The sequence below is a fragment of the Anopheles gambiae genome, chromosome 2 (assembly GCF_943734735.2).
Source record: "Anopheles gambiae chromosome 2, idAnoGambNW_F1_1, whole genome shotgun sequence".
In the NCBI taxonomy this organism is placed as follows: Eukaryota; Metazoa; Arthropoda; class Insecta; order Diptera; family Culicidae; genus Anopheles; species Anopheles gambiae.
Genome location: NC_064601.1, coordinates 54,176,095 through 54,203,669, shown reverse-complemented (window position 1 = coordinate 54,203,669; position 27,575 = coordinate 54,176,095). Strand labels below are relative to the sequence as shown.

General features: G+C 44.7%; 5 protein-coding genes and 1 non-coding gene across 6 annotated transcripts; 3 read left to right on the top strand and 3 right to left on the bottom strand.

The window, feature by feature from the left end:
* Positions 1-32: 32 nt before the first annotated feature.
* Trnar-ucg (transfer RNA arginine (anticodon UCG)) lies at positions 33-105 on the bottom strand. Its single transcript has one exon. It is a non-coding gene; the product is annotated as a tRNA-Arg (tRNA).
* Positions 106-238: 133 nt separating this feature from the next.
* LOC1274558 (cleavage stimulation factor subunit 2) lies at positions 239-1,800 on the bottom strand. The gene is made up of 2 exons (XM_313699.6): positions 1,460-1,800; positions 239-1,382 (listed from the first exon to the last, which is right to left on the bottom strand). Exons 1-2 carry the CDS (start codon positions 1,594-1,596, stop codon positions 347-349), a joined length of 1,173 nt encoding a protein of 390 aa, XP_313699.4. The 5' UTR covers positions 1,597-1,800; the 3' UTR covers positions 239-346.
* An 81-nt stretch (positions 1,801-1,881) lies between these two features.
* LOC4576960 (probable tubulin polyglutamylase ttll-15) lies at positions 1,882-4,157 on the bottom strand. Its single transcript, XM_061642218.1, has 2 exons — positions 3,964-4,157; positions 1,882-3,896 (listed from the first exon to the last, which is right to left on the bottom strand). The coding sequence occupies exons 1-2, from the start codon at positions 3,994-3,996 to the stop codon at positions 2,295-2,297; spliced, it is 1,635 nt and encodes a 544-aa protein (XP_061498202.1). The 5' UTR covers positions 3,997-4,157; the 3' UTR covers positions 1,882-2,294.
* Positions 4,158-4,415: 258 nt separating this feature from the next.
* On the top strand, positions 4,416-5,584 carry LOC1274556 (diphthine methyl ester synthase). Its single transcript, XM_313697.6, has 2 exons — positions 4,416-4,674; positions 4,740-5,584. Exons 1-2 carry the CDS (start codon positions 4,540-4,542, stop codon positions 5,463-5,465), a joined length of 861 nt encoding a protein of 286 aa, XP_313697.4. The 5' UTR covers positions 4,416-4,539; the 3' UTR covers positions 5,466-5,584.
* Positions 5,585-6,327: 743 nt separating this feature from the next.
* LOC4576986 (uncharacterized) lies at positions 6,328-16,722 on the top strand. The gene is made up of 2 exons (XM_061646467.1): positions 6,328-11,685; positions 11,973-16,722. The coding sequence occupies exons 1-2, from the start codon at positions 6,990-6,992 to the stop codon at positions 12,215-12,217; spliced, it is 4,941 nt and encodes a 1,646-aa protein (XP_061502451.1). The 5' UTR covers positions 6,328-6,989; the 3' UTR covers positions 12,218-16,722.
* A 7,291-nt stretch (positions 16,723-24,013) lies between these two features.
* LOC1274555 (IQ domain-containing protein N) lies at positions 24,014-26,574 on the top strand. The gene has a single exon (XM_313696.5). The coding sequence runs from the start codon at positions 24,532-24,534 to the stop codon at positions 24,895-24,897; it is 366 nt and encodes a 121-aa protein (XP_313696.4). The 5' UTR covers positions 24,014-24,531; the 3' UTR covers positions 24,898-26,574.
* The last annotated feature ends 1,001 nt before the right edge of the window (positions 26,575-27,575 follow it).

Below are 27,575 nucleotides of genomic sequence, written 5' to 3'. Positions count from 1 at the left end.
AAAAACAAAACAAAAAAGCTTCTCTTGCTCAGCGACCGTGACAGGACTCGAACCTGCAATCTTCGGATCCGAAGTCCGACGCCTTCTCCATTAGGCCACACGGCCACGCTGGAGGAAGGGCAAAATTTACCCTATATTAATGCATTCTCCATTTCTATCGCACTTTCGTGGACGACTTTCACAGCCAACTATTTTGGATATTCGGGTTATGGAAGTCATCGAAAAAACGGATGTTGCATTATGTTTCGGAGACGTTTGCATATTTTATTAGTCTCATGGTGTTCGGACAAAGTTTGTCTAAATATAAACCACGCACGTCGGTCAGAATGTTAAATATCAAGACAATTCATCTAATTTGTGTGCTTCGAACTATTTGTTCCTTCAGCACAAGGATACTGTTCCGTTGCTCCGGGGGCAACAGGTTGATCTGTTCGTCGGAAAGCTGCAATACTTGCATGATTAGTGCTGCCTTCTCTTGGTCTGTGGCATCGCTCGGAAGAGGATCCAAGTTCAACCCGGACGATGCAGCGGACAGCGATGCAGCACTAGGCACCATTGGTCGACCGGTTCCTCCCGACGGTAGTTGGTTTGCATTCGATCCAAAATGAGCAGCACCAGCGTTCATCAAACGTGGATCCTTACCCATACGCGGATCGACGGGGCGCTGTCTCGGATCGGTTGGAAAGGGAGCTGCATTTTGTTGGGGAGGCTGCGCAGGCCTTTGTCCTGTTTGGTTACTGGCCGCAAAACGGTTCCGGGGATCGTAATCGTTTGCGCCCGATGCCGCTTGGCGTCCGAGCCGAGGGTCAACGTTCGGGCGAAAGCTTTCAGCATTGCCATTATTGGCACCATACTGCGGCATAAATTGTCCTGCGTTTCCCTGCATCCCACCTTGAGGTTGGTTTCCCTGGAATGGCTCGCTGAAGCCAGGTGCAGATTGCGACTTGTACAGGAAGGAATATGCTGCAGCCGGATCAATTGCCTTCGTAAGCACCTGCACCTGAAGCAGTGCGTATGCCAGCTGGGGATTTTGGACAAGCATGTGACGCGCTTCAAAGGGGTTAGTTTGCACCAACTGCTTCATTTGCAACATCAGTTCATGCAAACGTTCCGGTGGGAGGCTACTGACATGCTTAGTAATCACTTCCGGGGCATGCTGCGGCGAGCAGTGCTCACCATACGGACTCTCAGCTCGGTTCACATGTAGCAATGCAGCCATCTCCATGCGTGATTTTTCCGTGCAAGCATTGTCCACACGAAGCGGCCGCCCTCCGAACACGTACCCATTTAAGTTGCGCATCGCACTAAGCGCCGTCTCTTTGTCCTTGTATTCGCAAAAGCCATAGCCTTTCGGTTTCCCTGTTTCGCGATCGTAGACCAACCTAAAAAGTTCAGTAAACAATTAGACAACCATTCGGTGTACGCTGGGGGATTCAGACAGCAGCCGGCATCTACTCACTTCATGGATAGCACCAAGCCGACCTCGCAGAATATTTCCTTCAGCGCTTCCTCGGTTGCATCGTACGGAATATTTCCCACGAACACCGATCGCATCGACTTATCCATAATGCCCGGATCATGGTTACGGTCGCCCATTTTCGATTAATTCACTTAAATAATAGATAAACACTTTGCCGATGAACTAAATGCGAGAAGACGGGGGATTATTTTGATCTAGATGCCATGCATTCGAGAGGTTCTATCACCAAGAACGATTTGACATTTTGATATTTGACACAAGCGTCCTATGACTGTCACGCATTAGTTTTGTTTTGTTTTATTTCTTTTGCTTGCTTGTTGTCGAACTGCAAATAGAAACAAATCACAATGCTTTATAGAACAAAATAAGAATAAAACTGAAAATGAAATAAAAACGATAACTGAATGTTCATAAATTGTTGATTTATTTGTGAAGAACTTTTGAAATTGTTATAAGTTATACACGATTAAAAAGGCAACAAGACTCGGAGCTTTTCTAAACCGTCCGAATATTAAGTTCATTTTATAAACATTTTCGACTATCTTGCTTGAACCGAAATGTCTACATATTCATCTGTATTTTCGTTACGTTAACATTTTACTTACATTTGAAATCTAAACTAATATCGTCACAACGATGTATGAGCTACACTCTTTAAAAGTTACTTAATTAAGATGAAGTTTTTTGCTAGAGCGATAAAATTGTTAAAAAGAAATGTTGTTTAAAATATAAATTATGATGCATTTGCCCTAATGAATATATCTTCCCTTGCGGCAACCAGCACCTTTGAAGTTGTAAAGACTTACACTACACACTAACAGTAAGATTGATCCACCTTACATTTTTCTTCAAACCATTTCGACATGAACTGATTTTTCGCAGAAAGCAATTCGTAATCAACCCTATGCTGGTCCGATTTTGGCACCGGAAAAATCCGTTTCATATCTCCGCGATTCATGTGTTCACGGTAGGCACGCTGCAGATCATCGATATCCTTCTCCTCCAAACACGTACTGCAGAGCTGACACTCCACCGGAGCACAGGATTCCGTACAGGGCAGTTCGGAGCAAAGGTTGGCGGTCGTGGCAAGATTCTTCAACGAGGTCAGCATTGCTTCCGTATCTAGGGGCTGTTTGCGGAATGAATCTCGCTGAATGCTCGCTCCAACACCGACGAGTTGAAATAGATTATAAATGACCTGTTCATACAGAAGCCGGTTTGGTTTGAAATGAGCGGAAGAGAGATTTGGGCTCATGTTGGCCTCCATGAGGTGCACTTTCAGCTTATTGTCAACTACCAAATCGAAGCGCATCATCTCGAAAAAGTTTCGCTTGTAAGCGTACCGTGATAGCAGCCCGGTAAATAAGGGTTCCTTCTTGAGAATCAACAATCGTATAGCATCCTCCACCTGCTCCCATATCGTGGTGGGATCGCGTCCCGTGCTTCTGACGTATGCATCGAACGAATCTTTCATCCCAAATCCATACTTTGTGTAGTACGGTTTCAGGGAAGGCACTTCCCACGTCGGTAGATAGTCATCACCCACAATGTACTTGTCCACATCGGAGGCATTGAATGGGTGGTAAGGCACGGGACAGTAACGGAACAATATGTCCCCTTTGTAGATGTACACCCGTAGTGGATCGATCGATGTTATCACAGTATACACTCCTATGTCGAATTTGTATCCATCCACCAGCAGTGGATCGTCAATAAACTCTTGAATAAAGGTATCGTTGTTGCTGAAATCGATTTCGTCGATTCTCTTGATCTGTATATGGCGATGCTGATTATGCTTTTGTACAAACTGTTTGTGTGGATTGGTCTTAGCGTATTCTCTAAATTGGGTCAATTCGGCAGGTAGTTTGAATGCCGCCGGAATGTACTGCAGTTTCGTGGTGGAAAGATCCACTTTGTTTGTAATGTATCCGGAGCCCGGGAAATGGTTCACTAATTGATGACGCTGCATGCGCTGCAGGTTAAGCTTACGGAAGGGATAATCGTGCGCCCAAAGCAGATCCCAGTCGGTCGTATCGTTGCTGGTTTGATCGATGCCCAAACGTTGCAGTACATTGTGCACATGCAGCAGGTGACCTCCAGTGGGATTACGTCCAAACACCCAATACTTTGGGCGTGACTCGTGCGAAACAACTTTCTTCTCCACCAACTGTACCTCTGGCTTACAGTGTTGCCTTGGCAACTGCAAGTTCAGGAGAGACTTGAGCGAATCATTAGGAAGACATTGTACTAGCACCACGGCAGCCACAGTCACCACGATGAACAAAATCTGTCCCGATGTGGTACGCAAATCGAACAAACTTGCTCGATCTTCCTGCAAACGCCTATGGTTAACCGATGAGGATGGTTTTGCGTTTAACGTGTTGGCGCCGTCCTCTGCTTTGGAACGATCATCCGTCTACAATAATAGTTTGTCTTCCATTAAATTTACCGGATCTACAAATGTATCACCATAATCAAATTACCTTCTTCGTGCCCTCTTTCCGTTTGTCAGTCATAATTGGTATGCAATGCACATGCCAGTTCGCCAACAAAGTACCCCTCGATCACCTCACGAGCACTTCACGATTGTACTGAAACTAGACTGAATTGTACATTCTCATCTAGACAACATTTTTGGGTTCGTCGCTTGTAGATAGAGCAATCACCTTTGCAGTGAAATCTGATCAGTGCTTCCTAATCAGAAATTGATTTAAATTTATTATAAATTCGTAAATAAATTTAATAACTGGGATGTTAATGGTGTGAATTAAATACAAGAATTAGGCTATTTAGCTGTTATATTACGCAGATTTTGAAGATTAAATCTGTTAAAAAAAGAAAAATTATGCATGTGATTCCTTGTTTTGACGACCACTGACATACATACTTGCTTCTCGCGACCAGACGCGAAATGACGTACGTACGACGTATGATTTGTTTACGTACGTCGGCTGTCACTGAAAGCATGCCTGTTTGTTTGGGGTTTGCCGGTAGATCGCCAGTACGAAGCGAAACGAAGCATTTTCTGTACAAAATCAATATTTTACGAATATTTTAAAATGTTTTACATTATTGGACTTGGCCTTGGTGATCCGGAGGACATCACCGTGAAAGGACTGAACATAATCAAACAGTGCGAACGCGTTTATTTAGAATCGTACACGTCGGTGCTGTGCTGTGGACAGGAGAAATTGGTAAATATAAATCATGCTGCTTTACGAGCTAAATTTTTGATAATAAAAGCTTATTGCTTTCGCAGGAAGAATTCTACGGCAGAAAACTCATTCTAGCTGATCGAGAAATGGTCGAGCAACGGGCCGATGACATCTTGGAGGGAGCCGAAAGTGTATCGGTAGCGTTCTTGGTCGTCGGTGATCCGTTTGGCGCTACCACGCACACCGACCTGATGCTTCGAGCGAAGGAAAAAGGCATCAAAACATCGATCGTTCACAATGCTTCAATTATGAATGCCGTGGGTTGCTGTGGACTGCAGTTGTATCATTTCGGTGAAACTGTGTCCATTCCATACTGGGACGATAGCTGGAAGCCGGACAGTTTTTACGATAAAATCGTTGCCAATCTGAAACACGGACTGCACACGCTATGCCTTTTAGATATCAAAGTAAAGGAACCAACGTTAGAATCGTTGATGAAGAAAAAGCGCGAATACATGCCGCCACGGTTTATGTCCGTTAGCGAAGCGGCAGACCAGTTGCTGCAGATTGTCGCCAAGAAGTCGGATGCAGAAGCTGGCGTTCAGCCTGACCAGCAAAACGAACACGGGCTAAGCGAAAACACGCTTATTGTCGGTCTTGCGCGAGTGGGCCATGACACACAGCAAATTCTAGCATGTTCGCTTAGCGAAATGAGAAACGTCGACCTAGGACCACCGTTACATTCGCTTATCATTCCCAATGGGCAGCTTCATCCGTTGGAAATGGAATTTCTGCAGCAGTTTGCCGAACTAAAGCAACAAATATTGTGAATCATCGAAATGGTTTTTTGAAATGTAACAAAATGCCGCGTCATTTCCGCTTTGTGGAAGAGTTGCTGGAAAATAAAAAGAAAAAAAGTCTAGGTAAATAGCTACGTACGTAAAAGCTACATAAGCCAGCTACCATTTCATGCTGTGTTACGGGTCTGTCGGGCAACAAAAAGTTGTTAATCATATGGCGGTGAGATTTAATCGCCAGCAGCCATACCACAGACTAGCTGGGGCCACCTAAGTTGACATCAGGACGGTCAAAGTTCAAGGGTACGATTTGTTTGGTTCCTTGTCTTATGATTACCTACCTGCTTAAGGTGTGGCGTGCTGGATCGCATAAAATTTGAATCTACCTCCAGTTCAATGACTTTTGATTGGCGTTTGCATGCGTAGCGTGTCCTTGAAATTCTTTCTCCGTAGGATTGTTAATTCGTCTGGATGTTGGTAGGAAAACTGGCAACAAGCTATATTATAATCATTTAAACATGTGAAACGGAAACATGAATAAATTGTTTCATTATTTTCACTAATATTCAAACATAAAAGAATAAAAACAAAAAAGTCATCGAACATGCACGTGTTTTTAATTTTCTAAGTTGTTGATGATTCCTGTTAGCTGTTTCCTTTCCTTTCGTGCACTTGATAGTTCTACATTTCACGGTTACATTCCTTGCCAACCATTGGCAATGCGCCCAGGTCAATATCTTTAGCCAATGTTATTTCTACGCAACCGAAAACCAATGCGCCAAAGGAAAGTGGCAAATTAAATTTGGAATATTGGCTACTTTTCTGCAGCGTAGAAAGCGATGTTCCCTAATCATGAAATGGCATGAAATAACTAAGACATAATTTTACCCAAATCAATAAAACTATCAAATTAATTATGTAAAGATTTGATATTTTTATTTTACATTCCAAAACATCAAGTTCATTATCGAGAGAGAAACTTTATTCACAGCCGCTAGGGGGTTAAACTTGAATCGAAATTAATTTATGTCTGTTTTTGTTGCTGCTGTTGAGAATGAGTTTTGAGCGTTGACCTCTCAATAATAGTTCTCTTTCTTTTTTTTTTAAATTATTGTTTGCTTGTTCCATCTACACGAAGGATTTTCTTTCTATCCTGGCCACTCGCTAGAGTATTGTGCCTGCGCAGCTGTTTTGTTTGTGCCATCGCAGTTACCAGGACGACCCACGTTTAACCCTTAAAACGGTCTGGGAAGTGGCTGTGCCTTGTCTGCTATGTATAGTCCGTGCGCCATTAGTACTAATCTGTACTGCGGGTCGTAACCTTGCGGACACAGGAAAACTGATTCTTCGTTAAATAAGAAGCCACAATACCATTCACACACAAACACATTATCGATTGATGGTGTGACGGGGTTTAGGTGGTAAAGCTAGGTGCTAATGCCGACAGAACAGTTAGACTGTTGTCAGGAGCCGAAACGGAACGTTGTACACGGCTCGCCATTTCGTTAGCGCAAAGTGCAAACATCAGTCCGCCAGCCAGCCACCCAGCCAGCCAGGATGCCGATATCTGCACCCAAAATTCCCGACGGTTTGCCGGAGTTAATGCGAGGGCTGGCCAAGAGTGTGATTAAGGAAAATCCGGAAAATCTGTACGTGCATGCGGCAGAGTACTTTGAAAACTTGATCCGTGAGCGCGATGGTCATCTCGACCATGGCTACCCAACGTTCAATGCGTATCAGGTGTACGCAGACTACAAGGAAAAGACCCGCGAAAAGTTAGGCTTAACAAAGGACCCTTCGCTTAGTGACGGTAACGGTGGCGACGGTGACGAAAGTGGCAGTGGGGGAAGTGAATCGAAAATGCGTGGCCGTAAACGACGTCGCGCGCGTAAACCCACCACTAGGGAGCGGGACAATCCGACCACGATGGTCGGCAATCCGTCGGTTAGCGATGAGGGTGAGCCGCAAAAGTTGAAATCCCTGTCGGAGGAGAGCGCTCCCGCACCGGTGGTGGAGCAGGAGATTGTGAAGGTGCACTACAATCCTCCGGAGGCGACCCCTTCCCCGGGCCGGGTAGTAAGTGCACAGTCAGTAGAGGCGGAACATGCCGTCTCGAGCATTCTGGACGATGAACAGATCCTCGATTCGGACGGCACCACCGGTGGAAAGGAAACGGGCGATGAGTTGGTTGATAATGGTGACGACATAGGAACGGCTCCTAGTACTGCGGAAGTTGCTGAGCGACCTCGTGTGCCGACCGTTGACAACTTGGAGCCGAGTGGTGAGATGCCCTTGCAAGATATGGAAACGTGCTTTGTGCAAGCGAACGTTGACGATTTATTGGAAAAACACTCCGAAGATTATAAAACCGAGCAGGGCAATGAGTTAGGAGGTGTGCCAGAGGAAACGAAGGTTTCCAGTGTTACTACAGGAGAAGGAGAAGACATTCCGGAGGGGCCGCAGGTTGAAGTGCAACCGAAAAGCGTTGGTGATGAGGGAACGTCGCAGGACGCGCACGAAGTACCGAAGGATGATGATGAAAATACAGAAATTCAGATGGTTGGGCAGGAAGAGCAGCAAGTTGATAGTGAAGCGAGACCTGCAGCAGTAGAAGGAGCTGAACTGGATAGTGAAACGAAACCCATACCAGTAGAAGGAACTGAGGTGCAAGCAGCCGCCGATTTTGATGGCAGTGAGGAGAACAACGACAAAGAAGATAAGATAGATAATGAGTCAGGAAAGCAAGATGAAACACTCGTTACCAACGAGATAAAACCTGAGGAAAACGATGAAATAGTAAAAGAAAGTGCGAGTTCACCTGTAGCGATGGATAAAGATGATGATCAAACTAAAGCAAATGATGGAGAAGATACTGTAGATGTCTTGGTGGACGAAACAGCCGACAATTTGACGAAAAAGGATGAGCAAGCGAAATTGTCTGAAAATCAAACTAGTAGTGAGGCAATTTCTACTTTACCAAATAACGAACAGAAACCAAATACGCCAACCACACCAGACAGCATAGAAAAGAGCGAAGAACATTCTTCTGCTCAGACTACAGAAGATGGTTTAAAAATTGCACCAAGAATGGGTTTTGAAGACGATGAACCTCTAGAAACGGCTGATACGCCATCCAAAACACTTGATTTGGTTGGAATTGATGTTGAGAATGCCATAGAGAATGTCGATTCGCCTGATAAAATCTCAACTACGAATACTGAATTGAAAACGATTGAAACAACAGCAAATGAAGATGTGCTAGAAGCTGAAAGTAGTAAAGATGATGAAGAAATTGAAACTGCCGTTAAAGATGCTGAGCCAGCTGAGCAGGATCAAAGCATCGTTAGTGAAATACCAGTTAAAGATGAGCAAGACACTCCATTAAATTTGAATTTATCTGAACTTACTATGGAGAAGAACGATCTTGAGGTGCAGCCAGAATCGAAAACATCGTTTGATGATGATGCTAAGCAAGGAAGTGATGAGCAACAGGAAGCAGAGGTGGATGCTAAAGGCGAAACAGAAAATAAGCCAGAAGAAAGTAATGCAGCACAATCAGTAAATAATGATGCAAATCAAGAAACGAAGCAAGAAAATGAAACGCATGCAGTTGAAGCGAAAGATGATGCTCTTTCAAATGCAGAAATGATCGTTACAGACTCCATCGAAGAGAAAGGTAACCAATTATCCGATCCAGCAACTGATCCTGTGATCGATCAAGAAGTAACCGACGATCAGCAAGCTACCGAGTCAAGCATTGACAAGTCCGATATTGCAAAACCCGAGATTGAAGAGAAGAATGAATCAGCCAACACCCAGGAAAATGAGCATGAGGTAAATAAAGAACATAATGTTACAGATGCAAATGATTTGCTAACAAAGGATCGCTCTCTTGAAGATGTAGTTTGCGATGATGCTACAGCAAGCGGCACAGTAATTCCAGAAGCTACCAGCAGTGAAGGGATTGTCGAAGATAAGGTTGCTGAACAAGCTGAACCACTTGATGATGGTATGAATAATGCTCCCGCAAAGGTAACTGAAGGTGTGGTTTCAGAAGAACCCAAGGATTGTCCTGTAACAGATACGGAAGAATGTGGAGTTAACAAAGATGAAAAACAGGAACAAGAGTCTGAGCAAATGAAAGTCGATGATGAAGACAAAAGTAATGAAAAACCAGCTGAAGTTGAAGCACCAACCGCTGTTCCAACAAAAGACGTTACTCCCACTCTGGAAAGTGTTGTAGTAGAAGAAATGCAGAAACTGCTGTCAAATGAAAACGATTTGCAACAAACTGAAAGCACAATCGTACAAGATAAGGTCTCAGGCAGCTCAAGTAAAGAGGTAGAAGAAAATGTTCGTGATGCATCTGAAGCTGATCTCAATGATGCTGTTATATTAGCTGCTGATGTACCAGTGGAAACACAATCGAGTGATAATGTTGGAGAAGTTGGATCTGGAAATGATTCTGATGCTGTTACCGCAATTAAGGAATCATCTGGCGATCACGAATCGGTTGCTGATTCAAAAAACGCACTGGACCAGACTCCACTTGCTTCACAGCAAACCAATGAAGAAACACCTAAGCGCGAAGTGAGCCTTGAAGAAGTCGTTGAAGAACCATGCGTTAAGCGTGAAATAACACCCTCTAAAACAGGTCCGTTAGAAAAAGAGGATAGTACCGAGAAACAGGTAGAAGAGCGGGAAGAAATAAAGAAAGTTGATCTTAGCCAACTTAGCAAAGATTCGGCCGAGGCTCTTTTTTACAGTTTGAAAAAGAGCGAACTCGAAAATCAGGATCCCGCTGATGGTGGTACGATGGGGGACGACCATACGACAACAGCCACCAATGCGGAAATTGAGCCACAAAAAACCGAAGAAGACGACGATCAGGACGTTGTGGTAAAGGAAGAGCCTGTTGCTACTTCGAGCGAAGATCGCACCAAGCGAACGTTTACAGATGATTTTTTAGATGAAACCCCCATCACTGAAGCTGCCACCCCCACTACGACCCTGCCATGTGATGGGGCAACTAAAGCGCTCGATCCACTACCGATGGAACAGGAGCGAACGTCACTGGAAACCGATGAACAGAAGGATGAATTCAATCCAATGGTGATGGTTTCGATGCGATCGAAACAATTTCAGGAGCAACTGCACAGCAGAGATGCGGGTGAGCAGCTGGGCGAAGGGCAGGCGGATGATGCAACCCCCAAGCGACCGATCATGCGACGATGTATGACCGAGATGTCAGGATTGCAGCGGTACGATCCGGCAGTGGATGAAGATCCGGCCGACAGTCGACCGTCGACCGAGGATCCGAGCTACGTCGAGGAAGAGGACCAGTTTGATGGGTACTATGTAGGGCATATAAAGAATAAGATTCTAGCCTCATCCGTCTCGGTGGCCGATTCCGACTGTCCGGATGGAACACGCTCGTCCGTTGAATCGGTCGACGAGAACCAGGTGCGTACGGCGCTGGAAACGATCGCTTCTACCGATACGGAATCAACCATCGCCTCGCAGGCTACGATTCAGCAGGCGGGACGCCGTAGCTACCTCCGGAAGCACTCGCAGAACACGTCCTCCAACATACCGTACGCGTCGTTCGGCAATGCCGCCATCGATCAATCGTTGGATGAGTTTATCGAGCGGGAAGAGCAACACAAGCAGGACGAAGCGATGGCCGAGGCGGCCACCAAGATTCAGCGCTCGTACCGTACGCACAAGAAGAAGCTACTGCGCGACTACCATAGCACGATGCGTACCTGCACCGAGGACCAGTCGGCAGAAAGTGGCGAAGAGTATGCCGCCAGCGTTATCCAGATCAAGCTGGACCAGCGACGCCCAGACGGTCCGGACCCAGCGGAAGGGGACGCTGGAGAGGAAAGTGATTCAGCAACGGCAAGCCATCAACAACCGTTGGGTGCGACCGGGCGTCGGCCAATGTACAGCTTGAACATTGACGAGTACGACACGGTGGCACGGCGTATGACACTAACCCGCGGTGTGGCCATGCAGCGCAACTCAACGCCGGAAGACGACTCCGGCAAGTCGTCAAACGTGTCCACCGATCGAAAACCATCGCTAACCAGCAGCGTGGCCACTGCGAAGAAGGACTCGGCACCTGCTAGTGAATCCGGTGCTAGTGAAAGTCGGAGCTCGTCAGACGAAAAGCCACCCAAAGCGGATGCTACCCAAGGGTCGAGTGACGAGCCGGAACCGAAGGATGGCGCACTAAACTCATCACGATCAAGTTAGTAGGAGTTTAAAGTTCTGTTCCTAGATAACAACAAGCACTGTGGGAGCATTCATGTAATGCATCCAATTTACTGCATTTACTTCTACTACTACTGCTACTACTACCACTACTAGTACTACCACCAGCAACACACTACTGCAAATATTGCTTCTATCGCGGCCCGGTGCCATCATCCGTGTGATATCTGAGCGTTTTTTCTCTCTGCTTTTCCTCTCCCCCTTTCTTTTCGGTTTTCTTTCCCGCTCGTTCCTCCCCTTCCGTGCGCTATCTCTTTCTTGCAGAACCGAAAAGTGGCCCCGCCGGGACTGTGACTGGACGGGAGCAGCATCCCGTGTCCGCGCCCAGAACCGCCACCAGCCTCAGGACGTCCTTTGCACCGCTGGACGTGCAGAGTCTGTTGCTGATTGCACGGCAGCGCACGATGCCGGTACAGATCGATTCGTCCGTCATCCGGGTACTTCCGAAGCACATGCGCAAGCGGATCAGCAGTGCGGGCATGCTGGATGGCAACGGCAAGCGGAAGTAACGGGTGCGACTCTTAGTGTCGCGCGCGCGTTTTTAGCATGGTAGTGGACGTACATGAAGTACCAATTATGAATGCAAAATATAATCAACTAATAATGATCAGTTTGGCACATTGCAAAACAGTTGTGTTTTCTTTTGTTACAATTTTGTTTGTCAATTTTTCCCGTAGGTTTGTTGATTTGTTCGGTTCCGCCGCTAGCTCATGCTTTCCCGCACACAGTGACGCATCCCACACGCACGTAGGCATGATGCCATGTTATGGCCATAGAAAATGTCGCTTGTAGGCTGACCAATATGTCGGGCAAGCGGTGTAGCTACCATGCGTCCATGCTAGTTTAGCTTATCGATTGTACGATCTGCTGAGTTATTCAAACGTAAATTGCATGTTGCATGCCATACTTTTGCAGGGTTTTTGTTGGCTGTCGGTGCTGTAGTTGTAGCAAATTTATCGACAAATGTAATTACACGGTGACACATTTTCTTTCAAATACGGTAAATTCTAGATCAGATAGAATTGAAAATTTTTAAGCTAAAAATCACTTTAAAAAAGGCTTTTTTATGCAATTTAGATCTAAAAACAATTATTTTAGCTTAAATTTGTCTTAAATCTGTAAAATTTTAAGAACTACATTTGAGTAAATAGAGCACTGTTGGCGTGCAAAATATTAAATTCAGAGAAACGCGTCAAAACGAGTACCCTTTCTTATGCCTTTTTCGCGTAACGAACAAATCTAAATTCTCAATAAATACCTCTAATAACGAGAAAAATATCGTATAACAAGCAAATTCATGTGTGTTTCTCATACATTTTTTGCTGCTGATGTGTGACCATGTTCCATGCAGTCGAATTTTTTTATCCAGTTCATGCTACGCGAGGATGATCTATTCTAGGCTTGAATCCGCGATGGGCATGTTGTTAAGTCGTGCAAGTTTACGACTGTACCGCCGAAACGCCCCTTAATAGTTTCGGGAGTTTCGAAACTAAGAATCGTTGAATAAGAAACTATTGCCGTATATGTAATTGTGCATAAGTATATGGTATATTGACAAGTGTTTCTTGCATTTCTATACTAAGATTTGATCATCATATGATCTATCAGTTTATGTCCCTTGGGGGAGTTTTGGACGGCTACAAGCGTGTTGTAGATTCTTCTATTTGGCGTAAACGTCCTACACGGACAAGCCGACCTATACATACAGCTTTCAAGGCTTTATTTAATACCACGTATCCGGATAGTCAATCCTTACTACGGGGGGATGGTCCATTCCGGGCTTGAACCCATTACGTGCTTGTTATTGAGTCGTTCGAGTTGACGACTATACCACGCGATCGCCCAATCGTGTTGTAGATATGATGCCGATTGATTTATTGAAATCTTAATTCGTGCTCAAGAATATTGACCATCGGTTGGCGGCCTGAGCGACCGCTAGGGGCCCCTTCGATTCTACCCTAAATCCGGCATTGTTTACTCCAAACTAATGTTCAATTCTTCTAATGAAACTGGCTTATTATGTGTACAAAATAGTGGAGTTTGTAAATTTCGAAAAATATTACAGAAAATAAATAATCAACCTCAATAATCTGAGAAAATCATCGTCGATCAATAATCTTGACCAAGAAATAGTAAAACTATACACAAATATCTTCCCAAATATTAGTATTATGAGGACATTTTTCAGTTTTTCAGCTACGCATTAGCATTTATATCAGCACATGTCCTGATCCTGGAACAAATTATTTAACTTTTCATACAAATTATATAGGAAAGGGTTTCCCAAATAATGAATGAGTCTCTACATTTTTCGAAAATTGCTAACTTTTCAATTTTTTTTCTGTAACCAAAACAGACGGTCATAGCGAAACGCTTAAAATTGTGTATGCGCCTGGTCCTGGTGTCTAATAATCCTGGTGTTTAATATAAGCAATCGGAATCTCGTTCCCACTCTACCTCTAAACTCAATAATTGTATCCCTTGTAGCGTTAGGTTCTCTTATCCAGATTTCATTGTAAATAAATGTCAACTGGTAGCCAATGATGTCGTGTTTAAGCAATGTTTATAGTGTTACTAGAATATATTCCATAACAGCGATATTCATGAAGATGTGTGGTCAAAAGATTTTTTTTATATTCTTCAAATCTCTTCACAAATAGGATTAAGCAAAAAAGAGTTACTGTTGATTGATCGATCGTTAATGGGCGGATTCTTATACGCGCTTCAGACCTATGATAAACCCTAAGCCTAACCGATAATAAACTCCAGACTCTATCATTACATATTAAACTGACCTCTATTTGGCCGATGTCTACGAACAGAATGAAACGCACCACCACGAAGGCCAATGACACCCTTTAGGGAAGGTGAATCTTTTATTTGACATGCCGTTCGGTAGATTGCACGTATTTAAGGGAGCTTTTTTATCTCCATCTACGTCCGTTGTTAGGTGGCCGTCCTTCTTCGTCAGCCAAAAAATAAAAATAGTCAATGTTTGCACAGTTCAACACAAATTACCCATCGCACAAAGGCTGATAAGATGCTAAGGGGACAACGAAAACGCACCTGATGCTTTTTAGAGCCGTTAGACCATACGCAAGCATGGGTTGGTCGGTTGTTTGAAATCGCTACATTACATAAGTGTTTGTATGTTCCAGTAAAGAAGTTATGGCTCTATATAACATGATAGAAGGTTAGCACATTCCATGTTTGCAAAGTTGTCGAATAAAGTTTACAAGCTGTTTTGCAACTAAAGCAGTTCCCTGTTTTGAGAGATGAATTCGTTTCACTTTACATGCTACGTTATCTGAATAATTTATGATAGCTTTGTTGCATTGTCGCGCAATACACACCATTTACCTTCACACCGCCTCACGGCTGAACAGGAGATTGGGGTAAGTGAGAGTCTTTGTTGTAACGAAATCTTGTGTAAAAAGGGTTGATCCATTTCATCCTTATTCATAAGGTGCGAGAAATGGGTCAGTTAGCAGCGAACAAAGCGTAAATGACGACCAGCGACCCTGAGCTTAGCTCGCGGCGGAAAAAGGGCATTTTTGTGTTGCTGTTAGTGTCGCTTGAATTTCATACGGGCGTTTTGGACCCTTTTTCCCTGGGTAAAATCTACACACCTGGCTGTCAAATCCCGCGAATGTGTTTTATCGCATTCGATTTCTCAGCCCTAACACGGAACAAAGCACCACGAACGTCAGGGGGATGATGCGTCATAACCCCCCAAACAGACATTATTCAATCGATCATCACTGCTGTGCCGAGACGATGCGCAGTTGTGGCGTGTGGATGGACAGCGGTGAAGCACCGGGGGGAAAAAAGGTTAATTGGAGACAAGTGACACGAGACCGGGGTTACGGTAACGGCCATACTACACGAACAACAAACCTTCCGCTCAGCCGCTGTGGGATGATTGCGAATACAAAGTACGCACGCGAGGTTCTAGCGCGGGAAAAAGAAAGCAAAAACAAAAGACCGCGGGCTGAAATTCCTCATTTAACAACCGACGCAGCAGCATTCGGCCGGGACCGGACGTCGCACATACGGGAACGCACACAAAAACATTACACGCTGTCGTCGTCGTCGACCGGCAACTGACGTCAACCCTCAATTGGACCGACAGGCTGCGTCGGTTGTGAGCTGCTGGTCCATTTTTGAGTACCACCAAACCGTTGACCCACCCATGGGGAGGAGGAGGGAGTAATCGACTTACCCGCGCACAAGCCGAGTGGACACTTCCACACCAGACCGTGTGCCGTTACGCGAGGTGACGATGATGCAGCGAAAGGTGCAAATGAAATGCATATTTCCATCCTGCCATCCTGTTTGGCAACCTCCAGGCGCGCGCGAAGCGGAAGATTAGCCTGCCATCGCCATCTCGAGACGGGATCGACCTTGGCCACCTACGGAAAATGTCACGACAGTTTGTATTTTCATGTGCACGGACCCGGTGTGACCCGATAGGCGGTTGCGATGGTGGTTAATGGCGCAGCTGCAAGCAGCAACCGTGCAGTGTCGATCTGCCCCCAAAAACATCTTCATATCCTGCCCACCTCGCCCTCCCCATGAGTGGCCGCGGCCGGCCGACGAGTATGATCGATATGAGTGTCTGCGTAACATGGCGTAACAGCTACCTCTTCGGGGGACATGCTGGCAGCTCCGGTCAAGAGCGAGGTGCGTTCTGATCCACTAGCTGCCTGTCGGGCGGTCCGAATCGAACGTTGACTATTAATAGTTACAATACGCGGCAGTATCTAGCGTTGGAGATCGCCGCTAACGGCCTCGGCGTTGTCGTCTTGTCGTCGACGTTTTCTTCTGCCCTTGCCCTTACGATGATGGCCAAATGGCGGGAAGTAGTTGCGTTTGGTAGAGTAGTGTTCCTTATTCAACGGATATGATGTATTTGTAACATTCCTTTCTGAGTAGGAAACCATACTCGATCGTACGATCGTATTGAGTTAAAATTGGTCGAATAAAGACATCCTCAGCTTGTAAACATCGAAAACTGAGCGCCGAATTATCGATGACTTACGAGTTGAAGTAAAACGGAAAGAACGATCTCTATCCAACGTTTGATATGCTGTAGGTGGTTTGATATTGCTCATCGTCCCAAAATGCCGATCTTCGAACGCATCAACCAACACGACCGCTCACTGCGTCATCTGGCCGCTCAAAAGCGTATGCATTCGACTTCCGGTTTTTGCCTTTCAGTCTATCCACCATCGCGCGGTCAGTCATATTTCACCAAAGTTCAAGAATGCCCAACCAACCCGACCCGAATAGATCTATCTTTACCGATGTGCAAAGAGGGCCCTTCTCTGTGTTTGGTTTTTTTTTTGTTGTTGGCAAGGGCGAGTAATGGTGGAAATAAACTATAACGCTCGTTACACCACGCTCGGACAGTGCAGTGAAGTGATCGGCAAGCGGGGGATGGGAACATTTTACGACTATATAGTCGTGGCAGGCGAAAAGGAAGGGTGAACAACGGGGGAGGCAGTTGAGCTAGAAAACTGACAGCAATGCTCACGACGAAGATGATGATTATGACGGTGTGAAATGCCGTGCAAAGTGGTGGACCGGCATCCACCATTAACCGGGCGATATGGTGCGCGGCTACCTAACTGAAGGGGGCCGACGATGGGTGCGGTTATGCATTTCGCGAGTTTTAGTGGTTGTTGGCCCACTCTCAGCAGCCCGGGCTGACCTTGTTCAAGAGATGCTGGGACGGGAGAGTCAGAGAGGCACAGGGACGGTTGGCCGATGACTCTTCCTTTGCGCGAACATAGACAATAATTTGCCACAAACACATGGTTTTGCTTTTGAGACATAAAATACGGGTTTGGCGCGCATTTTCGGCAGTTGCAGGGGGTCGTTTTGCAGGGAGCGGGGGGGGGGGGGGGGGAAGAGGTATGTACGCTTCCATTGCATGGCGGAACAAGAAGGCTCAAGTTTTCATCACTTCCTGACATGATCGGCCTGATCGGCGATTTGGAGAAGCACGTAATATCAACCACAGCGCGGCCGTTTGCATGCCACACTAAGTGAGCGGTAATTGTACGGCGGATGACCTCCCACCGTGAGCGTGACACGCATATGGAATGTTTAGTTTGGAATTTTTATACGCACGACAATGTAAAGACAAGCGCAGCGCCATACACACCACACTGCCTGCGTGTGTGAATGATGAACGATGGGTCAGATTCGGTCGGATATCATCACGCACGCGAGCGGGTCTATTTTCGCGCACTGTGATTCAATTTGGAAGCTCAAAGGGAAGGGTGTAGAACATTAAAACGATTTCAACTCACAGAAATAAAGAGGTACACATCTAATGATAGCCCCTCCACGTCCCGCCCCGTGTGTAGCGTTATATGGACGGTTTATGATGCCCTCTGCAGCGATTGTCAGTGTGCGAACGGCAAATGGGTTCTTTTGACGGGGTGGTAATAGTTACCCTACTGTATCCCCTTGAACTTGATGTGCTCAGACTGTAATCATGGACAAGTGTAAATAAGCTAAGACGCAATATTTGGGTGAGATATGTATGTAAAACAATACGAAGACTACCATCAACTGCAAGCACCCACTATACTATAACTTGAGTTTCGTCTACGAAAAGTAGAAAATAAAAATGTTGACAGTGCACATCAATTTTGGACTCCAACGCACCTATTTTTGTCTCTAAGTGAACAATTTTTGACTATTGTAGGAATCATGATAAATTTACCAGATATTTGAGCAGATGTACTTACTTACTTATCCGGCGCTACAACCGCTTTGCGGTCTTGGCCTGCCTCAATTCTGTGGCTTTCCGTAGTCGTTAATTCATGGGACTGGGTGACTGGCCCCGCGCCCACGTGACCGTTTTGTTTAGCGTCTGGTTGCCCCCCCCGACGTTCAGGCACCCAGTTTCCCGGGATACCCACCCCCCTCCTGGTTCGCCATGTGCCACCATCCGCCCAAGGGGTTGGGTCAAGCCCGTGTACCCAAGCTTGGATATGTGGTGACACATGTTACCACTCTGCACGACGAGGACGTGTCGGAATAGGAGTTGGATGGGAGAGCCTGTATTATCCCTCAATGGGGCTTCGGATCCCATCCCATTACAGAGCATGGTTGAGCAGATGTATGACAACTATAATTTGAGATCACAAAAACACTACAAAACCAGTGCGATTTGATTGTTGATTTGAAATTTAATAGATTCTACAGTCATTGTTTAAACCTGTAAATATATGCTAACTTTTTTCACTCCATTAAAACTTCAAATTTGGCATAATCTTCTGGTAATCTACCTAACCATGATGTTCATCTACAAAACACTAAATGGACATGTAACCGTGTACTTGGGGGAAAGGATGATCCGGGGTAACGATATACATGCACATGGAACAGCAGAGAACAGGAGTCCAGGCTAGAATGTTATCGTCTAATGCGGGAAATTGTTTGTTATTTAAAGTGCTCCAAATCTACGATAGCATGCCCCGTAATGTGGTTAACCAACGGTCACTATACAACTTTAAAAGGTTTTGCGCGACATATATTAAGTCTAGGTATAGTTAATTAACAGATGTATCATAGTAATGTAATGTAAGATAACTGTTGTATTACGTTTTGTTAGATACACTGCACTGTCATTACTTGTGAGAGTGATGATGATTAGATTTTCTTATTATTTTTTGTTTGTTTTGTAAAGTATTAAGAATATATAGAAAAAGATAATAAGAAAGAGGCGACAATCTATTGAGACACGCGCGCGAGGATCAGATCGTTATGGGCTCATGTGTTGGGTTTTGAGATGGACAGACCTCAAGTGGCTGTAAACCGTTTCCACCAATTATGGATGCTACTGTAGCTCTCTGATTTTGCTGAATATCTTATTATTATTATTTGTTAGTTAATCTTCAACGGATCATATGGCCTAATTAAAATGAGTTACAAACAAAATACATAGCAAAATTAAGATTATGCTCACAGTTCATGGTGGCCACGGCAGAAGCCGGAGACGTTCGTTGAAGCCTTGAGTTGAGATGTTAAAGTCGAAGCAATCCGAAACAGCGTTGAATACAGCCGACATGCGGAACATAGGGTCTGAACGGCCAGCGCTGGAACGACCCGTAGAGTCTCTCTAGACCTAAGTAGTCGGGATGGTGCCTAGATATCGATGCGATGCAACAAAAGCGATGACAGTCATTTAGCAAACCAGTGATAAAAGAGCACTGTGCATTGCGTCTCCTAATCGAGAGAGGCTCAAGGCCCAGAAGACGACACCGCGCAGCATACGGAGGAAGATTATTGTGTTCCATCCAGGGGAGTAGGCGTAGGGCACTTCGCGTGAGCTTTCGTTGAATCGCCTCAAGTCGAGCAATTGAAGAAGCAGTAGGCGGGCTCCAGACTACGCACGAATATTCCAGAACCGATACTGTTGTAGACCACCTTAATGCACATAAGGTTGCGGATTTTGTTAGTTGTCCGAATAGCCACGCCAAGTAGTTGATTTCCTCTAGCTGCAACGTCATCGATATGCTGTTTAAAATTCATACTCGAGTCTAGAAGAACGCCCAGGTCTGTTGCATAATTTTGCCGATTAACTGCAGTGCCGTCTATGAAGTTGGTAGGTTATAATCTTCAAACTTGTAAATTTAATATCCTAGTGATAAATAGCGTTCATCTCAATCGATTGTCGAGGTAGGTGGTGGAACTCATCATCATTATAAAAGCGATTATATTTTAAATTATTTTTAATGGTTCAATGAAATTATATTTTTTTTAAAATAAAGCGATTGGCTTACAGTCAAAAATTGATTATTAGAGACAATAAATGTTGCGCACTGTCAAAAAATGATGCTTTAGACGCACAAATAGGTGCCTTAAACACAAAAATAGGTGAATTAGAGCCAGCATTTAGTGGCAACGGCTATAAAATAACCGTTTTTCCTTATCTCCTACGCTGTCACGAACGTTGCTCTTGTAAAATGTCCTAATTAGGCTCTACACAATTAGGACGGTGCATCGGCACAGTAGTGTGGTAATGTTTTTGCCGCTTAAATTAATCCATTAAACGAGCTATATAACAACAACAGTCCCTGATTGAATTATGCAACCATGATGCACCGGGCTGGCTGGTTTGCAATCAAAGAACTATCGAAACCAATTTCAACTGTCACGTCACGGCTGCGTTCGATCGAGGGAGAACGCTGTCGTAACAATAAATTACTCCTGATCGCTTATGGGACAGGTTCTAGTTTCGGGGGAAATCGTGATCACAATTGTGCAACCACCGGCCCGCGGGGGTTACATGGGTTCGGAACGAGTTAAAAATAAACCTATCACTGTGAATCCAAAGAATTGGATGCTGGCAGGAAACAAAAGGCACGTTGGAATTGGAAAACAAATGCTCTGAGGTCACTCGATCACTGACGCACCAGGCGGGTGGGTGGGCCCGGGGCCACTTTAACATCCTCCCTTGGACGGACGGACAGACACAGCGAACGTAGTATAGTTGCCACGACGAAGGCACGACGACGTAGCAAAACTACTGCCCAGTCGCCTCAGCTCAGCTCTAATCAGTGCCACTTAAGCATCGGACCATCGGCTCACCTTCGTCAAACGAATGTTTGCTAGCGGTGATTGGGTTGAGTGGTTCTTTTCATGTTGGAAATGAAATGCTTACAAAATTAAACCAAGCTCAGCGTGTGTGTGTTTGTATGTGCGCTTCATGCACACAATCCAGCCCGTTTCCAGAATGAGTTAAGCTAACAAAAGCAACCAATTTCTGTTTCTGTGTTGAAGGTGCACCTCGAGTGGCATCGGCTGCAAAAGACAACTCATAACGGTATGAAAGACGAAATGTGCAATGATGAAAAGTGCAATGATTGAAATTGCATCGTTTGCCACGTGTGTGATGATGATGATGAACTCGAATGACCGGCGTATTGTGTGGTACTTTTGGTCTGGGGTCTGGCTGGATTCACGTGCCCTGGGCAAGTTGTCGTTTTATGCAGGTGGATGGAATGTTCAATGACAATGTTTGCAAAGATGATACGAGCAATCAAACACAGTGTATAGTGGAAGGTAAAAACGTGAGAAAGGTAGGGAAAAGTTGAGTAAACTACAACACATTGCGGACTGGGAAATATTATTTGAATTTAAGTATTTCATTCAGCACATAATGCTCAATGTGTGCATGTCGATAGCAATATTCAGAAACCTTTGTTTTTGGCAATGGTTAATCGCCCTCGTTTAAAACACAAATCGACAGCAAAACGACAGTAAATAAACCTGACGCATGTTTGGGTTATTATCTGCATGACAGCAGAAAAAAAGGAGAAACACAACCATATACCATCACCATAAAAAGAGCTAACTCGTAAATCAATCGAGTTGAACATTGTGCTGAAACATTGTGCACAACAAAAAATAAACATACCAAAAGAAGAAATACACACACGCACACAAAAAAAAACCTCTCATAAATTATGGTCGCAACGAAACGTCGCACACATCGGCGCCTGACCCTGACCAACAATGGCCAATCACGGAATGTAAACCATCAACTGGTAAATGTATGCGTTTGCTTTCAGTTTGTTCTTTTTTTTTTTTTTGTTAGTTTGTTTGTTTGTTTGCGAACTTGTTGCCGCTTTGGTTGCCACTGTTTCTAGTTCCTGTTCTATGTGTGCCAATCCCTTCGCTCATGATGATGATGATGATGGTTCGGGAAAAACACAATGAAATAGTAATAAAACGATCATCTTTCTAATTCCCCAGGGGCTCGCTCTATTGATTCCTACCGTTCGTAGAGTAAGGGACACACATGAGAATGAAAGAGAGAGACCCCACAACAACACCGAGCAGAGCGACCCAACAGTGCTCCATTCGATGCTTTATATGGCAAACCATACCGCCACGTTTTTGTCATATGCATAGTCCCCGCATCATGCCGTCTTTGCCATCTGAAACGAGCGTTTGCTTCATATTTTTAACTTCTCTCTTTCTTCCTCTTTTGTGGCAGTTTTCCCCGTACTGACGGGTGTGTTGCGTTTTCCCTTCTGCCTCCCACGGGAAGGTGAGAATTGGGGTGCATTGGTACATAACAATGCAAATGTGTCGACAAGAAAACCGAGGCAGCGTCAATAGATGCGTCTAACGGAGGTTTGGTGGGGGGAGGTTTGTAGCTCTGTTGCTCTCCAGCATGCCCATGAACTCCCAAGTTGTTGATCCATCCAGGGTTCCTGGGTTGACGAAAATGGTTCCCATCTGGTACGGCTTAAGCGGGTATGCAAACTCAAACTGACTCTGACCTTCTAAACCGTCCGTGGTGGCTTTCCTTTCAGGTGAATAGCATTAGAGAGAAAACCATTAAAGCTACATTTTACAGTGCTTTGCCGTACAGTTTGTTTTCTCCATTGGCTGCTGGTAATGATGGAGTGTTGAGGTCATGTCTTAAGCAGAAATTGAATTCATTTTTAAATATGTTTAAATCGTTCAAAGTAAGTGACGGTGAAGTAATATATTTTAATTTTATATTATACATCTACCGTTGTACCTGTGTTTGAAGAACAGTTGATCAGATCTGGATCGATCTACACTAGCGTCACTAGACCGACCTCAGGTTCCATAATTCTCTGGCCGCGTGGGACTTCTTGCATGACGCACTGGAATGTGTGTGGCGATGTTTGTTGTTGGTTTGCTCGTTATGACGCCGATTGTGGCAACAGTTCCAATGCTGTCCCTCATAGACGAAACACAGTGCCGAACGGCAGAACGAAAGAGGCAGGCGCTTTAGGGTGTATTGGTTGTGGGTATGATTTTGTTAAGAGTCAGATCATAGAACAATTATTATAGTGCTTTAAGATTTTAGCGTGCTCTCCTAACAGCCTAGATGAATGAAACTGGTCCAATTTAAACAGTGGAATGGCGAATCTAAACAATGTGATTGTAAGTTGGTAAGTTGGTTTGGATTAATCCGACAAAAGTACATAATACATGAAGCGGAGGTGTTTTCATATTAGCCAACTGTCCCATTCATATAACCATCACTGTACACACTCTAACAGCATCTCCCACGAAAAGCCCATTTATCTGTCAGCAGCAGCACTCTCGCTTCGCGGTTTGCTTTGTGTCTCTTGCTCGCGCACTTGATCTTCGTGTGCCGCTCTCCTACTATTTATCATGGCATCTCTTTCCTTTTGCCGGCCGTTGTGCTATACCCCGTCTCTGTTTCGTCCGCTCGTAACAAACCAAACACAGACGGATGAGTTGGTAGGCGCGCATCCGAACGCGCGACCACGGTTCCATTCGCGGCACACGCTCTCCCGCAGTTTGAAATACTTCGTTCACCAGGTTCGACGTGACGTTAGCGATCTGCGCATAGCCGCCCACCACCGGGGTTAGTTTGCTGAAAGATACATCCAGTCTGCGTGCAAACACATCCCCCAACTAAGCTGAACGTTTTGTTGAAAGAATCGAAAAAAAAACACAAGAGAAAGTGCATAGTGCATGAATTCTTGATTCAAAGTGAAAGTTGAAAGACACACCCCTTGTGAGGCAGAATACGATCACCTTCCCGCTGCTGGGAAAGACAGCCCGAACCAAGCTTGTATACGCGTGTGCTCGTATGCGTGTAAAAAAGACAGGGCCAAACGATTGTGTGATACACGGTGGAAAAAGTGATCCAGGCTCCCCATCAACACCCAGCGGCACCGGTGGAACCGGTTCCTCGAGATTCGGAATCGATTCAAGCGCACAGCTTCATCAACAACAATAGCAGCAAGCGCGTCAGCTAGGACAGACCCGCGTAACGCCACCAACCAAGATGCATATTCATCCGAGCTCACCGAACTCCTCCCAGTCGGAAGATGATGCGGCCACGAAAATCCAGGCCGGATTCCGCGGGTACCGAGTGCGCAAGCAAATGCGCGGTCAGGGCAGTGGAGGCAAGGGTGCCGTCATCGCTTCGGGCGGAATGGTGCCCGGTGCAGGCGCTGGCTCTGGCTCGGGCACTTCATCGTCCGGCACGGTGGAGGACAAATCGGCCACCAAAATACAGGCGAATGTGCGCGGCTTTCTGGTGCGTAAGAAGCAAAAGATGGCCACCGAGGCCGCGACCAAGATTCAGGCCAGCTTCCGCGGCTTCAAGACGAGAAAGGAGCTGAAATCATCTACCAAGAAGGAGAAATAGACCACCACCGGATGGGATGGAGGAGCACAGCTTGCAGTAGTGAAATGGGGGCAATATGGAGTGGAGTTGCAGCTCGCCAAGCACGGAGGAAATGCGTTGCGCGTGCGTGCGTGTGTCGGATCGGATTTGTACATTTTTAAATGAAATGAGGAAAAAACGTGTGGTGAAACAGAGGGGCAATTTTGATTTTTTAAACAAACACGATAAAAAACGCCATCTGTTCTGGCCCGGTTCTCTGGAAGATTTTTCTGTTTCTGGTCCGTAGTTCCGTAGACACTCGGTGCGGCACGAGCGGTGCATTTTTTCTATCCTCAAAACGCAAAACATTCTTTTTATTGAGCAGTGAATCTGGTTGGTGCTAAATCGAGTGATTTCCTGCTGCGTGACTTATGTCCTGCGTCTGTCGCTGTTTGTTGTTATTCCAAGATTTTTACGCAAGCTTACGTGAGTGGGTGGATGGAATTTCGTGTGCAGCTTCTTGTATGTCCGGTGTGAAGATTTAATTTTAATTTCTCGTTTTGTTTTGCATACCGGATCCAACATGAACCAGCGTGCATGCGTATGTGTGTGTGGCACAATGTTTACAACGGTTTGCGTGTCTATATCTGTAACGCATTCCGCACTGGCTGGCTGGCGATGGCATCATGATCGATGAATCGATCATTTCACATCGCAATGTATGAGCCCCATTCTCGTTCCTGTTTGTACAGATAGACGGGACACACAGGGATCATAGTAAACTGCGCGTTGCTTCGTCACACAATAAGCACATTCAGCAAACGACCACGCACGCAATAAATGCCGCGATGTCATGGACGATCGTCGTTGATCGCTCGCCTCTCTGGAGTGCATCGAAAAAATCCCATTTTTCTGCTACACGCATAGCACCGCGCGCCGCGCACAACAACCGTTTTCGTTTTCTGTTTCGCGCAAAATAACATAACATAAATCATCGTTCTAGTTGATTCGCGATTGAGCATATCGAGTTATGCAAATGAGATAGCATTAGTTGTAGTAGAAAAGGGGTGAGCTATCGATCAGAGATGCTCCGCCAGGGCGGGGAAAACTACCCTACCGGGTACCGGGAAAAAGACGCACAAGAGCGATAGTGGGAAATTTAAAAAAAAAATGCAGAAGAATATGGACTGACTATACATCTCCCGCTAGACCACAGGAAGGTACGTCAGAGCAGAATAAAAGTGAAAGCAATTAGGAGCCGTTGCTTACGCACATGTAACATCCCCCCTCCCCCCATCACCCCACATTCTGACCTTACGAGTTTTCCACTCTGACAAGAACCAGAGACATTGAAACACCCTGCGAAGTGTGCGTACAAAATTTGTGAAGAAGAACCAGTGGGTTACTACCCCTCGCCTTTGGCTGGAATCTTTAATTCTGAGTTTCCTTTCGTTTTACCTTTTGAGGGAATATAAAATGCATATTGAGCTGTATGGGCAGGACTGTAGCAAAAAGTATTTTTAGTAGTGCATTAATTCTCGTTTTTAAATAGTGATATATAAACACCGTTTTTTGTGACAATAATGAAGGCAAGTGAGGGCTAACGACATGGGTAGAAAGTCCTAGCTATAGTGTATGGATTGTTCCTTGTAGCAGCATTGAGCAAAATAAAGGAATGTGCCTCATTGTTAATAAATAATAGCTTTTACTGTATTTCAACTGTTGGGATTTTGTTTCTATATTTACCATAATTGAGTTCATTGCAAAGAAAGTATGTAAGTATGTATTCTTGTGATATAAAATGATTATATTTCACAAATATACCAATAAAAATGATTGTCTTTTTTTAATATAAATTGCATGTTTAGGTAGGTAATGGGTGTGTTATATTTTGTTTAATAAAAAAATAATGCAATGAGCAAAATAATTACTTAATAGTATACATTAACTTCTAATCTTTGCTGTTTTCGACAACAAACGTAGTCGGTCGAGGCTTGTCATAAGACACCAATAGACTGGGCTATCAGTTACTCATTGTTTTACCCATCTTTACATATTTATCAGGATAAAAATATGATAGTGAAACGTTTTTGTGAGACAAATAAAAAAATCAAAATTACCACACATTATGTGGTAGATAATTGAGGTGAAAAGAAAATGTTGCTATAAGCCACATTTGCTATGTTAATCATTTCTTGGACGTTCACGACCAAAACGCTTCTATTACAGGATCTGGATTACCTGAGAACCGGATAAATATGTTTTTAATTCCAAGCTAGTATAATAATAACTGGTTAAGCTGTACACCTCGATAACGATAAATTCAATTTTAATTATAGATTTTATCGTACATTTAGTGTTGTATAAGCCGCCAATAATGCATGCTAAAAGATTAAACTTTTCACCCCTAAACACCCTTGACACTATCAATTGCTAGGGCAAAAACAAAGTTTGGTACAAACGTATAAATAATTAGAATGGCCATTTGATTATTTATTCATTAATTTTTTTTTTGTATGAGCTGGCCAAGGGTGACAATTTTTACGAAACGCAAGCTTGCAGTGCCCAAATAGGTAAAGATTTACACCAGGACCACATTCAAGGAAGATTGAGTTGCAACACACCCACTTTCGTGCTCGAATACAACTCAGTTTGCAAGTCAAATGGTTGGTGTAATCGACTGCAATTTGTCGTTTAATGCTTTCTTATTAAAATTTTTC